We start from the raw sequence: 14503 nt of genomic DNA on the forward strand, positions 1-14503 counted from the left end.
GAAAAATGAGGTCCCTTTCAGCTCTAGACTGATGATGATGATGATGATGATGATGATGATGACAGTGGCAGGGCTCTCTCCGGCTGAGCTCATGATTTCTGGCACTTGCCCCAGGCATATGGATTCCTAGAGATGGCTCTCCTATCTTTAGCCATTAGCGTCCCTATGGCTCCAGCTCCAGGAGACATTGTGCCACACTGTGGCTATGAAGGCTCAGCAGGGAGAAGCCCGGTGTGCATTTCACCCGAGTGGGAGTCCCTCACCAGTTGCAGAGAGGTTAAATGTTAGTGTTTTTGTTGCTAAGCCTAGTTAGGCCTTGATTGGTTCTCGCTGGCAATGTTTACATAGCTCAGTGCTTTGACTAATAGAGCAAATTGCAATCATCTATGTTGATGATGTTAAGTGAAACCCACTGAGGTTTCCAAACCCACAGCTTGGCCAGGTGCCCATTTCTGGCCCTACATCCTTAACACCTAGCATAGTACCTGGTGGAGAGCTAGTGGTTTGTTGATTCTTCCTCGACTTGCTTAATTGCTTATTGAGAGACAGCATTGTGTTGTGAGGGCTAGATGTGGAATCAGGAAAGCCTGGGTTCACTCCAACCTCTGAGGCTTACTAGTTGTGTGGCCTGTGCGAATGACTTTACCTCTTTAAGCTTTGATTGTTTCGTCTGCAAAATGGGAATGATAATACCCTTACCACCCACCTTCCAGAGTTATTTTGAGGCTCAGATGAGACAATGCACATGGAACATTCTGTGAACCTAAATCATTGTCTGATAGAACTTGAATTTTATTTTCAGCATCGAGCACAGCATGGAGACCATCAGTGTCTGTGGCTTGACCGATTGCTTTTGTTCTTTTGTATGTCCTCCTGCCTCCCTTTCCTTATCCTCATCTTGTTGAGACAAATAGTCTGGGGAATACATTAAAGCTGGAAGAAACCCTAGAGACTATCTCATCCAACTCCTTTTTACAGAGTAGGACAACTGAGGTTCCCAGAGACGGCAACAGACTGGTCCAAGGTCCTATGGCAGATTAATCGCAAAACCAGAACTAGGTCCTAGCTCATTTGACTCCCAGGCTGGTTCCCTTTTTACGAAGCCAGGTTACCTGATCGGCCAAGAGGGAAAAATGTACCTTCCATATTGCCATGGGCATAGACGAATTGCAATAAATATTTGTTGATGGGCAAGAGACCAGACCAGTCTTCTAACTGCACAGTCTCTGTTTATAATAATAGTATATGATGATCTAAGAGATTAATTGAGGGACTACATAACCTCTTAACCAAGGCTCAGCCCAGCTAAGGGCCAAGGGACTTATCACCAAGAGGTTGACCAGTAGGAGGTAAAGGTGTTTGACCCTGATGACCTCTCTAGATCACAACCCTTTCAGCCCTTCTTAAACTGTGGGTTGTGACCCCACATGGGGTCTCATTGTGATCATCTACTAAGGTAAGGAGGGGGTATGATGTATATCAGTGCAGGGAAGTGCAGAAGATCTCATTGGTGCCATGGGAAGAGTTCTAAACTTGAACCCAGAAGAACTGGGTTAGAATCCTGCTACTTTCTAGTTAATGGAACCTTGGATATGGTCCTTAACCTTTGTGGGCCTCAATTTCCTCCTCTATAAAACAGGGGGTTTAGGTAGATGACCTCTGAGGTCCCTTCCAACACCTATGATCTATGATTCTTGAAGGTTAGAAATGTGAGAAGTACATTTGAAATAGGTTCTTATCACTTGAGACATAATTAAAAGAAGTTTTCACTGTTTTGAAAGGGCATTGATTTTTGTTTCTGAAAGAAAGCCCAATGAGAGCAATCCTGGGAAATGAAGGTGAGTAGGAAAATCAACTATATAGAAGGCCAAGGCCTAGAGTTGACAGGCTCTGAAATGTGTAATTATGGCATGCCCATAGCACCTGGGAAGAGAGCCTTGCGAGCACAGGGGCCAAAGGAAACATTCCTTTGTGTTGGTTTTGCTTTGGGTTGTTGTTCGGGGATACTTCAATATGGGGAGGTGGCAGGGGACAAATGGATGGATGACAGTGCAGTGGAAGGTTTAAGACCTTTCATTTCACTGTTGTATGGTACTCCCTGCTCCCTCTGCCAATTGTGACGAATGAAAAGTTCGAGAGAGAGGGTTTCTGGGTAATTCAAAATCATTAAATTAATTATTAAATTAATAATTAAAAATTACCCAGAAACTCTCTCAAACTTTTCATTTGTCACACAATGCAAATTAGTGATTTCATGTGTAACATAACCCAAGATTGTTGTCTGGATGCCCTAAGAAGTGAAGTGGACTTGTCCAGGGTGCGTCAGGCCAGTATTTATCAGAGGCAAGACTTGAGCCCTGGTCTTCCTAAACCCAAGGCCAACCCTCCATTCGTTCCACCATGCTTTGATACTGTGATGGATCTATGCCCTCATTCCTTGTGCCAGTCTAGATCATAACTCCTTCATGTTTTACCATCCTGGACATGTCTCATCCATGTCTCTCTATCTCTCTTCTATAGAAGAGTTTGTCCTGTGGCCTGGAGGCCTTCACTCGCTTCTTGGGGGGGTACCAAGCACAGTGCCAGTTAGGATGTCAACCTCCAGTTTCTCATGCCCACCACCATTTTTCATCACATATATATCTCATATATTTCATGCATGTCTTCAGTGTATGAGCTCTTTTCAGTGATATGAATGAATTCAAGTGGGCTCCCCAAAGCTCATGTCATCTGGCTAGGCCCAAAGCAGAGGGCATCCTGGTGGGAGCTCCGGGCAGAGAGCAACTGAATCCATTTCACTCGGTTCTCTGAACGGTTGAAATGTTTCTGAGAAATTCACAAAGTGCCTCTCTCTTTCCAGAATGTCAGTTTACTTTTATTTAAAATTTTTAAGGTGATTTTCTACCATAACATTTTCTACCGTAACATACCAGGGCAACTCATGAGGTGGCTACAGCACTGGACTAAGAATTAGGAAGGCCCAAATTCAAATACCACCTCAGACTCTTACTAGCTGTGTGACCCTGGGCAAATAAGTCACTTAATCTCTGTTTGCCTCAGTTTTCTCATTTGGAAAATGGGGATAATAACACCTACTTCTCAGGGCTATTGTGAGGATCAAATGAGATGATATTTGTTTTAAAAAAAAGTTCTTAGCACAGTGCCTGGCACATAGTAGGTACTATCTAAATACTTTTTTTTCCCTTCCCTTCTCTTCTTGAACTTTGCTTTCCTTGTCTTTAAAATGGACATAAGGGTCGCTCCTGTACATCGGGGAATTGTTGTAAGCCTCAAATGAGAATATGTGTATCAAGCATCTTGCCAAAGTTAAAGGCTCAATTTAAGCATGATCCATGCTTATTATTTGCCTTCCAGCCTCTGAAAAATGAGGGTTCCAGTTCCCTTTACAATCTCTAGGATCCCTCAGTGCCAAAGCCTATGATACGTGTGTCCAATGGTAGTCAACTACTCTAGGGAGTCTGTTGTTGTTAGTCATTTTTCAGTTGTGTCCAACTCTCTGTGGCCCCATTTGGGGTTTTCTTGGCATAGATCCTGGAGTGGTTGGCCATTTCCTTCCCCAGCCCATTTTACAGATGAGGAAATTGAGGCAAACAAGATGAAGTGACTTGTCCAGAGTCACACAGCTAGTAAGTGTCTGAGGTTAGATTTGAACTCATGAAGATGGGCGCATCTATTTAGGTCCTCTGTCCAGTAGAATGGATCCCAATCCATTCATACCTTCTCATTTTCTGTGCTTACTGTCGCCCTTGTTCATCACAGGCTTCAGTGGAGGCCTTCCTGTTTCTTTTGTCATCCTAAGAATACTAATGGTGTTAGTTATCATTAGGTGATTAATCCAGAGCCGGAAGAGATCTCAGGGACCATCTCATTCATCCCTCCCCTCATTTTACACATGAGGATATTAAGGCCAAGAGATGTGATCTGCCCATCTGCTTTAACGATCACTCATTTCTTTGATGCCATTCTTTATGGTGGTTCTCCATGCTAATTCAACACCTGCACTCTATTCCTGCCTGCTCATCTCCACCATGGCCTCTCAGCAATACTAATTTTTAATTCTTAAAAGTCCGTTGTGTTCATCCCTGGAAAAATAGGCATGGGGATAGGGACAGGACCTGTGATTTTAGTGCTATAAGGCATTCCCAGGTGAGGAAACTCTTTCTACCGGTGCAGGTTGGCACTTTTTCTGCAAGTTATCGTCTCAGACAGCTGCCAGAGTCGTTCAGTCACTAAACATTTATTCAGTACCTACTATGTGCTAAGCACTGTGCTAAACGCTGGCAATGCAAATACAAAAGAGAGAGACAGTCCCTGCTCTCAAAGAGCTTCCAGTCTAATGGGGGAAGATGATACACAAAAACAAACTAGAAGGGGTGGGGAGGAAAGGAAAGGTACCTGGCAAGGACATGATGATAAAGTCCGAAGAAGCGCAGCCAGGTGGGAAATGAAGAGCTGGCTGGCCTGCACACCCTCCTTAAAGGGAGATTTCTGGGAAGAGCTCTTCAACTTCCACCCTCCCACCAGAGACGAGCCCCACTGAGGAGTGAAGTGACTTCCACACCAGAAGAATACTGGTGTCCCCATCAAGGCAAGGTTTGGGGTCATTAAAAGAACTCAGCAGTTTCCTGAAGGCAATTTACCCATTTTCTTCCTCTTCCTTCTGTTTAATTCTAAGCCCATCTTCATCTTCATGTCCATTTGCAGTGTCTGTTCAAGATATATCCATTGATGGATGAGCTCTATGCATTGTTCATCTAACTGTATGTCCTCGTCTGGACAATATACATCCTTCATCTACTCTGTTTGCATCAAAGCTTGGAACACTGCAGAGTCTCCTGGATGGAATCCATAAGTGCTCCAGAGCCTAATCAGACACATAGAAGAAACCGAAGCCCAATGATATGATAATTTAAACATTTTTGACCCCACCTCCAACCCCCTTCATTTAAAAAAATAACACAAGTCTAGACAATCTCTAAGGCCCTCTCTGACTTCATGATTCTCTGATCTGTACCAAGGAGGAAAAATATAAATTCTTTTCTATACCTTTTTGGCAGTAGACCTATTAAGTACTACTACTAATGTTAAAAATTGCTATCATTCCCATAGCTCTTTAAGACTTGAAAAATACTTTTTATTATCTAATCCGGTCTTCCCAACAACCCCTGAGAGGTATCCCCATTTTGCAGATGGAGAAACTCAGACAGACCCAGGTTAAATGATTTGCCTACGATCAGCCAGCTAGTAAGAGTCAGACAGGATTTGAACTTGGGTCTTCCTGATTCTAGCATTCTTACCCACTGGCCCACTTAGATGTCTCCCAAGTATACACATGACTAAGTCCAAGTGCTACGTGAATGTAAACAAGCTGGCAGAGAGTGACCAGAGACTACGTGAAATCCACTGCTTAAATGTTGTCAGAGCTAATCTCTTGAGGCCAACGGGGTCTCGCACTTGATATTGACTTATGAGAGAGAGTTGTGATGAGGCTTTCGACAGCAAGACTGATCCCTACATTTTTGTGTTATCTTTACACATCTTAGAAGCTTAGCTTTCTGAGTCAGACTGGACCTCGAAGGTCATCTAGTCCAATGTCTACTGTAGCTTTCTGTCAAATGATCATTTAGCCATCACCTGGATACTTCCAGTGATAGGGATTTCGTTGTTAGGCAATTGTTTCAGTCATGTCCAACTCTCCATAACCCCATCTGGGGTTTTCTTGGCAAAGATACTGGAGTGGTTTGCCATTTCCTTCTCCAGATCATTTTACAGATAAGGAAACCAAGGCAAGCAAAGTGAATTGACTTGCCTAGGGTCACACAGCTAGTAAGGGTCTGAGGTCAGATTTGAACTCAGGTCTTCCTGACTCCAAGCCTGGTGCTCTATCTACTGCAGTGCTACCAGCTGCCCCTTACAGTGATGAGGAACTTACAACCTAATGAGACAGCCCATCCTGCTTTGGGCTAAATCACACTGATAAAAAGTTTTTCCTTAAAACAAAAGTCCAAACCTCGCTCTTGTAGATCAAGAACTAGGAGGGACCTTAGAGGAGTCCAACTCCTTCATCTTCAAATGAAGAAAGTGAGGTCAAAAGAGGTTAAGTGACACACAGCAGAATTTAAACCCAGGTCTTTCTGACTCCAGATCCAGTGCCCCATGTACTTACTACACCATGCTTCCTCCCTTATGATTACTGCTCACTGTTCTTTGTTCTGCCCTCTGGGGCCAAGCAGAACAAATGTAATATGTCTTTCATGTGACAAGCCTTCAAAGATCTGCTTTGTCTTCCTTTCAGGCTAGATACATTCCCAGTTACCTCAACCAGTCCTTGTCTTCAGTCTCTTCTCTACTCCTAGCCATCCTCCTGGATGTGCTCCAGGTTATTGATGTCCTTCCTGAAATGGGGAACCCAGAACCAAAAGCTGATACTGCAGATGTGTTCTACAAAGCCCTGACCCAAAGTCATCTGACCCCATTTGGCCATTGGGTTTGTGTGATGTTAAGCTTCTAGTTCACTAAGTCCCCAAGGTCCTTAACTCCCATAAATGGCCACGTCTTCTCCATTTTCTACTTGTGCAATTGGCCTTTTGAACTTCAGTATGTAGAACTTTACAGTCATTCCTGCTAAATTTTGTCTTCTTTAATTCAGCCCATTAAAAAAATTGAGGCCTTTTGGAGGCCTGATACTATCAATCCAGTCTCTAAGCCATTCTTTGCAACTTCAAGTTGTCCCCAGATTTCATAAGCATGCAAGCCGTACCTTCATCCAGATCACTAATTACTCCCCAAAACCCACAACAAAATGGTGAACGGAACAGGGACAGAGCCCTGTGGGCTTCCGCTGGAGTCCACCCTTCATGGTGACTTCAACTCATTACTTCCCATAATTGGCACTTCTTAAGATCAAAATAAGTTGATAAATAGTACTGAATGTAGAGACTTATGGTATGTGGGGAAAGGGTGCCCTCTAACCACCTGATGGCTTTTCAGCTTTGTGTAACAGAGGTCCACATAATTCATTCATGACCCTAAAAGCTGCCTAGACCTTAAGCATGACTTTAGTTCAAGTCCAGTTATGGATTTAATAATACTTTTATGACTTAATGGCCTCTCTCTGGCCAATAAGAAATGGATTATTGGCTTTAGGCTGAGAAGGGTAGCTATATGGAATAATTCAGATTTCTTTTGTGCCCCTTGGTAATAGCAAATCCGTTTCCCTTGATTTTTTTTTACATTAATATAGATATGATTGCTGCTTTTTACCTTCCCAAGATTCTTCCCATTTCAACAGCCCGCTGAGAACATTTCCAATTATCCATCTCCTGGTGGTCTCCAGGAAGACTTGTTTTGGTAGACTAATCTTAACCCGTAGTGTAAGAATTACTGTTAGCCTCTTGGAGGACAAACCTTTTCTTACATTGCCTACTTTAGCATTTTTCTTAATTGTTTTTAAGTATATTTTCATTTATTTTAGAAATATACATTCATTTTTAAAAATTTTGATTTGCAAATTCTTTCCTGCCCCTTCCCACCTTGGGAAGGCAAGAAATATGATATTGATTATACATGTGAAGTCATGCAAAACATTTCCATATTAGCCATGTTGCAAAAGAAATTGCACATGAGAAAAAGCAAGAAGAATTAAGAAAGTTAAAAAAAATTACATTTTTCTTAATTGTTAATGACCACACTAGAATCCAAATAGATTTGGGCCTATAGTCACCACTTTTCATCCACCTGTCCATCTATCCATTAATCCATTCATCCATCTATCTAGAAAATATTTGTTTGTTAAGCACCTACCACATGCTAAGGGTAGCAAAGATATGGGAGCAATGGAAGGTCATATAGATCTATGGAAACACAACTTTCTACCTACAGGCTGGAGGATCAAGCCTAATATACCTTCGGTTTGGGATATTGCTTTATTTTGGGTATTGGTATTAAGGTTTTAAGTTTCATTGATAGATTTTGTTTTTATATGACAGTTATTTCTAGATAGACTTTTATACTTTTAGCTCCTATCCTATATTGCCTGTCATCTTCTCTCAACACCTTTGCACCCACTGAGCCTTCCTTTCTTACAAAGTAAAGCAATTAACTAAAACCAACCAACACAGCGATCGAATTGGAACCCATTCGCAACATTCTTAACTCATTGTCCCCCAGTTCTCCAATGAAAGGATTGAGGTGCATGTCCTCATCTCTTCTTTGGGGCCACAGTTAGTCATTACGGTTACACAGCAAGGCAACTGCCTGATAATTAACCCTTCATTGGCTAACTTAGGGCCTTTACCAGCAAGGGAAGAACTCTGATATTAAAGCCTTCTAGATTCTCTGAATATGGATATGTTGTATCAGAAACATACCCCACTGGACACAAGATTTTGCACCAAGCCAGGGCTTGTCAACATGCTTGATAGATACTTTCAGTTCACAAGAGGTTATGAGCTGGCTTCTGGTTTCTGTGTGGCATACTAGAAGCTTTTACGTTCTTGGTGGTCATACTCTGCTCTCTTGGTAAAAGGTGAGTTTTATATTTTTGAAGGTGAGTTTCTGAGCCATATTTATATTAATGAAAGCAGCAGGGGCAAATGGGATCCCCATCCTCCTAAAACTTCATCTGAATTTTTCATGAAATAAATACCTTGAAGCCTTGGTGTTCTCCAGTGCTCAGAAACATTTACCACTTGGCAGCTGCAGAGCTGAGGCCCTAGTTGTTTTCAGCTCAAAAGTGTTTTACCATCATCTCCTTTCTTACAAAATATTTGACAAATTTTTATTGGTTCATTTTGCTCATTCATTCATTCACTCATCTATTTAATTATTTACTTATTCATTCATTCGTTTATTTATCTACTTATTTATCTATGCATCTATTTATCTATTTATTTATCCATCCATCCATCCATTTGTTTGTTTATTTATTTATTTTTCCCAGATGGGCAAAGGGGTGGTGGGTTCTATGCATTGTGGAGGTTTTTATGAAATTTGTTTCCTTGACATTCTAATGACTCAACAGGTGACATCTGCTTCATTCCCTTTATCCTTCTTCACTCCAGGCCTTTTCTCAAGCAGCAAAGGATGTATTTTGTATTTGCCCACATGATGACTTCTGTATCAACGTGGCTGACAATGGTTCTTCTGATATTTGTCGCCCTTTTCCCTGAGATTCTTATGATAGCGATTAAAAATGTCAGGAGAAGGACTCCCCAGGTAAGGCCTGAACCTAATTTATACAGTTATTTCTGAGCAAGGCTTCTCTCTGCCAGGAGTGAAAACCAGTTGCTGTAGAATTGCATCCATCGCTGCATGTTAAACCCCTCCCTACAGGCCCATCGCTTCATTGCCACCTCTGCATTAACAAGTATAGTTAAAACTGGGTTTCCTGACCAAATGGTAAGTAGCCATGTTAACAGTTTTCTGTTATAGACTTATACAGTTCCTGGAGCCTAGGACCTCTTCCATGTAGGATGGTGAAACCTGAGTACCTAGCTTTGCCCTTATGGCTCTCATCTGATAGACAGTTGCCCCTTGAGTTCCTTGAACTTAAGGCTGACTCTTTGGTGGTCAATTAGGCAATATGGTCCTCTTCAGTACACTCGCGTCAAACCCGAAATGTTTTATATTTTCTCTTTGAGCAGCTTCAGTTGTCTGAAGCTCATGAAATGTCATTGCCCTCTGTCAGCCTAATCAGTTGGTCCTGTGTTGTCTGTCATTTTTTCTGAATATCTCAGGAAAACATTGAGAAAGGAAAAGGTAGACCAGGCTAGCATAGATGATTTGAGCCTTTGCCCATTTTGATGAAGAGCTTCATTAAACGTGGCAGATCCATGCCTATGGGAGCTCATCTGATTAGTCAGGCCCCTTAACACCAAGTTTCTGGCGTATTGACAGCAGCCAGAGTAAAGGGAATATGTTGAGAAAACAATCTTGAGTTGTGGCCACATGGGCCCATATGACCAAATTGGCTGATCAGCCACCAAATTGGTTAGACTGAATATTTTTCTTTAAATTGAATTACTATAGTTGATTAGTTTTTGGCATCGTGTAGACTTGGGCAGAGAAATCTCTACTAGGAAAAATGGGGCCTTAACATGATGCGCTGTCCAAGGTCTGAAAAGGCAAAACCAGGAGGTTGTTGCAGCAGGAACGCTGACCAAGTGTATGAAGTAAACATGCTTTGACTTAATCAGGCCCTTGTGTGTGCACAGGTAGTGGCATAATTGGGTGGGGGGCAGTATATTAATTTCCCAAGGGCACCAGTGGCACCACTGCCCTGAGGCCTCTTGGGAAAGACAGCTAAAATTCCTAAACCAGGCAGGTCAGGGCTCATGTCCCCAGGCCCAGAGGGCCACTCAGGACCTCAGATCCTAAATGCTGTTTATAAGAATGGCTCCTATTTAATCGACCTTCAGGATTCCAAAGTGCTTTATATTCAGTATTTCATTTTATCATCACAGCAGCCCTATGATTCTCCTCCTTTTTCTTAATCCTCCAAAGCTTTTCCCTCCTTCCATCCTGGTTCTTAGTCTCTAGGATGAAGCAGTGATGTTTTAACAACTGATTCTGCTTTCTGATCAGTTGCCCTCTAGTGAAGATTGTTCATCTTCCCTCTTTCTCTGTTTCTCCTCCAGAAGAATTCATGGGGAATGTGGGGCAGGAATGAATCAATTAATAAACATTTATTAAATACCTGCTATATGCCAGGCACTGTGCTAAATGCTGGGAAATACAATGAGATAAAAATATTTCTAGATCAAAGCTGTTGAAGATTGTTTTTGTTGTTGTAGTTGTACTTAATAATTTTGAATGGGTTGACTCCCAGTGGATCTTCTCAATATGTTGAATAATCTGTAGCAGAGGTGTCAAACCAAAATAGAAATGGATCACTTAGAAAACCACAAATTGACATTATCTATGTTGTATTGCATTTCTGCTTTGTGAAACATTTCCCAGTAACCTTTTAATCTGGTTCTGGCTGCCCACCTTTGGCTAGTGAGTTTGACACCTCTGCTGGGGTATTCCAAAATTTCCCTTCTGCCCCCAGGTTAGGTAAGATAGAGGGTCCTGCCAACATAGCTGCCATCCAGAAATATAATCTGAAACCCAAGCTCTGGAAATCACAATAAGACAATTTGAGCTTTTGAAAAGAACCTCTTGTGGTCTTCCTTAAATTCTTTAAACCTAAGCACACACACCCTTCCAAGCTATAGATAGCTCAGGAGCCCTTTCCCATGATGTACTTGGGGCAGTCTCTATGCAGGGAGCTCTAGTGTAAGGCATAGAGTTCTTCATTTATAATGTGCCTTGACTTTTCCATGGGGTATTTGCTAGACCAGATTTACTACACCCTCCCCTGCCATTGAGAGATGACTCCTCTAGGCACCTTATCTTTCCACCCAGTATCTGAATGACAAAATCAACTTTGAGATACTGAGTTCCTTGAAGCTTCAGAAAAGAAACCCTCATAGGAACCCAGCAGTACTGCTCCTCCCCTTTTTCCTGGTAAAGAAGGTAGAAAGGAGAAAATGTCAAAGCAATTTAAACTCTTATTGATGGGTAAAGGATGGTGAATAGGTTGGAGCTCATGACTTTCCTTCCTCCCCCCCGGGATTCTTTGTGGTATAGAGGTGACCCTGGGTTCTTGAAGTCTGTGTCACCAACACCCAAGCTCTGAAAGACCCTAGCAAGATAGAAAGGTTTCAAGGAGAGGCTCAGAGACTGGCTCCGTATGGGTCACCACACAGGGAGGAACCAGTCTTGTTCAAGTATGGAGAGGCTTATCACCTGAAAGTCAGTCATCGGATGATAAATTTTTGAGGAGGGGCTGGGGTCACAGCACCTCAAGAATTTCCTTTCAAGGAAAGTGTTTGTAATATTGAATTGGAGGTCCTCTACTGACATGGAGAGGGGGGCGCAATCTGCATCACTGGAGAGTATAACCCATACCAGGGACATTATAGAGCCTGGAGTTACTGCTATTTTGGTAAAGTAACAAGTCAGCCATTCTTGAGGCCCTAAAGTGAAGGTGAGGGAAAGGGACTCCTTAATGTACCCCTAAATATCACAGAGTATCATTTATCAAGCCATGGGCTAGCAAACTATGACCTGGGGGCCAATATAATAGAACTTTATTTAAAAATACAAAAGCTGGGGCTGCTAGGTGGCACAGTGAGTAAAGCACTGGCTCTGGAGTCAGGAGGACCTGAGTTCAAATCTGGTCTCAGATACTTGACACACTTACTAGCTGTGTGACCTTGGGCAAGTCACTTAACCCCAATTGCCCTGCCTTCCCCCCCTCCAAAAAAAAAGAATAAAAATAAAAAAGCCATCCTTAGTTTGCAGGTGGTGGGCTGGATTTGGCCCATAGGCTCTAGTTTGCGAACTCCTGCACTGAGTAATCAATAGGTTGGGGAATTTCTTCCACAGCTTCAGCCAGAGAGTGTAGCAGCAAGGAGTTAGTTTGGAGCACTTTCCAATGGGCCTGGACATACACACTTCACTTTGGCTCTATGGGGAAGGCCACATCCTCTGACCCCTCGCCAAATGGTATCCACAATCAGAGACTCCTGGTTGGTTCCTTGGACCCTCTGGTGGGGGTAGGGGGAGGTGGCAACCATGTGGAACAAGGAATTCACCAGGAGCTTTTGTCCGTGCTTGCCCTTTAGTCAAGGGCCAGAGCCCTTGGTTCCTTCCACATGGCACCAAAGTATATGTACCCAGCTGTACTCCAACCCTGGATCTATATAGATACACATCTTCGTCAGCAGCAAGCCTCTGAGTAGACTGACTGGGATGGCACCAGGGCCACAACCTCAGGCACATAATCATTAGGATAGACAACTATGCCTCCCCACATAAGACTCCTTAACTAGTTGAGTTCCTTCCAAGTCACTGGGTGACCCATGCTAAGAAGCCACCCTCAGGCCAGGCTTGCTTTAGACTACTATCCAAATTATAATGTTGCAAGGCTCCACCCTGACCCACCAGCAGAGGGAGCATCTTGAAGGAGAGACAGCAGTCATCACGCTTTGTCCAAGGTCCTTTGCTAAGACACGGGTTTGACTGTTAAAAGAGGTAAGGGAAAAGAACAATTCCTTTCTTCCCCTCCTCCTCCTTTCCTCCCTCTGCTCTTCCCCCACCCCCACCCCCACCAGCCCAGGCCCATATGGCTCTGAAGCCACCAAGAGATAGTAAGCAATGAAGAGGCCAAGAGAGTATGATTTGCTGGGGCAGCATGAATCTCCTTGCTTTCTTGCTGAAGCCTGGCTCACAGTGTACCCCGTTTTCTGTGTGGTATTTGGGATCTCTGGGAAATGCAGGCTTTTCTGTTCTAGCACGCATTCTTGACAGCTTTTCAGAGCAAGGGGCCTTCTGATTGTGGCAGGGGCTGCCCCATGCAGGGGCAGACATGATGTTGTAAAGGCTAGTCAGAAGTACTGAAAGATCCAAGCAGGGGGGATTGGGAGCTGGGGGGTGGTTGGTGGGGCAAGGAATGGGATCTTGCAGATATATTGATATATTTAGCCCTGGTTTGTATACCCTGCTCCAATAAGCTGTCTTCTCCATTTTCCCCCTCCAGGGAGGCCTGACAGTGAGTGAATTCCCAGGTACTCTGGATAATATTACTTTCAGCCCTATTCCTGTGTATCTAGATGATGCTATAGTTCAGGAAGCTCTGAACCCCGGGATCTATGCCCGACTGCTTCTCCAGTTTCTCGTCCAACCGTCGGACCTTTGTAGATGGCAGGGCTATGTCTCCTACAGGGGGTCCCCCACCCACTATGCTCTCCCCAGCAATCTTACAGCCTACCTTGAGTGCCGACTTTACCATCAGTTTGGCCCCCTCGACTCCAAGCAGTGGTTGGAGGTATACAAGAATGTCAATAGAGTTTTGGGCATATGCTGATAAGTTTAAGATTCCTCTCTCTGGGGATCAGCCACCTGGGATGCTCGGAGTGTCTGGCCATCCACTCACAGCTGCCATTGCCTTCAATGACCACCTAGTGCCTCTGCCGCTGTGTACTCTCACAGCAATAAAACTTCCAGTTAACAGCTTGTTTGTTTGGTGTCCTCTTTGAGGGGTAGCTCTAGGAGGGGTGGGAATTGGTGGGGGTTCAGAGAGTCGCTGTGTGCATTATTCTATCCATCAGCTTCCCTGGGGCCCTGGATTCCCCCACTCCCACCCCCCACTCTCACCACGATGGCATCGACAGTCTTTAAGTCATTAGGAGGCCAATAGCAACTTTGAAAAGAAATAGAGAGGTAGGCTTTATGGGCTGTGAGTATTCTAGTTATCACAGATCATTTTCCCTATGGCTAATCTATAAATACGTTGAGGATATCTCCCTAGTGGTATGTGTGTTTGGGGGTGTGAGGGTGGATTTGCGGGCAAGTGATAGAGTCCTTCCCAAGCTGGCCTGAATTCTGTCCAGGAATCTGACCTTCTCCTCTCCTCCTCTCCTGCTCTCCCCTGCTT

The 14503-nt window shown here is 43.6% G+C and overlaps 1 protein-coding gene across 1 annotated transcript in view; it reads left to right on the plus strand.

The window, feature by feature from the left end:
- The window catches only part of ATP11C (ATPase phospholipid transporting 11C), a 104176-nt gene extending 90097 nt beyond the window's left edge, over nucleotides 1–14079 (plus strand). Inside the window, exons 27-28 of the mRNA XM_036739807.1 lie at nucleotides 9084–9237; nucleotides 13607–14079. Of these exons, the coding sequence (XP_036595702.1) occupies nucleotides 9084–9237; nucleotides 13607–13933 (481 nt within the window). The 3' untranslated portion in view covers nucleotides 13934–14079. The remainder of the gene's footprint in view (nucleotides 1–9083; nucleotides 9238–13606) is intronic.
- The last annotated feature ends 424 nt before the right edge of the window (nucleotides 14080–14503 follow it).

The sequence above is a fragment of the Trichosurus vulpecula genome, chromosome X, assembly GCF_011100635.1.
Source record: "Trichosurus vulpecula isolate mTriVul1 chromosome X, mTriVul1.pri, whole genome shotgun sequence".
NCBI classification, from domain to species: Eukaryota; Metazoa; Chordata; class Mammalia; order Diprotodontia; family Phalangeridae; genus Trichosurus; species Trichosurus vulpecula.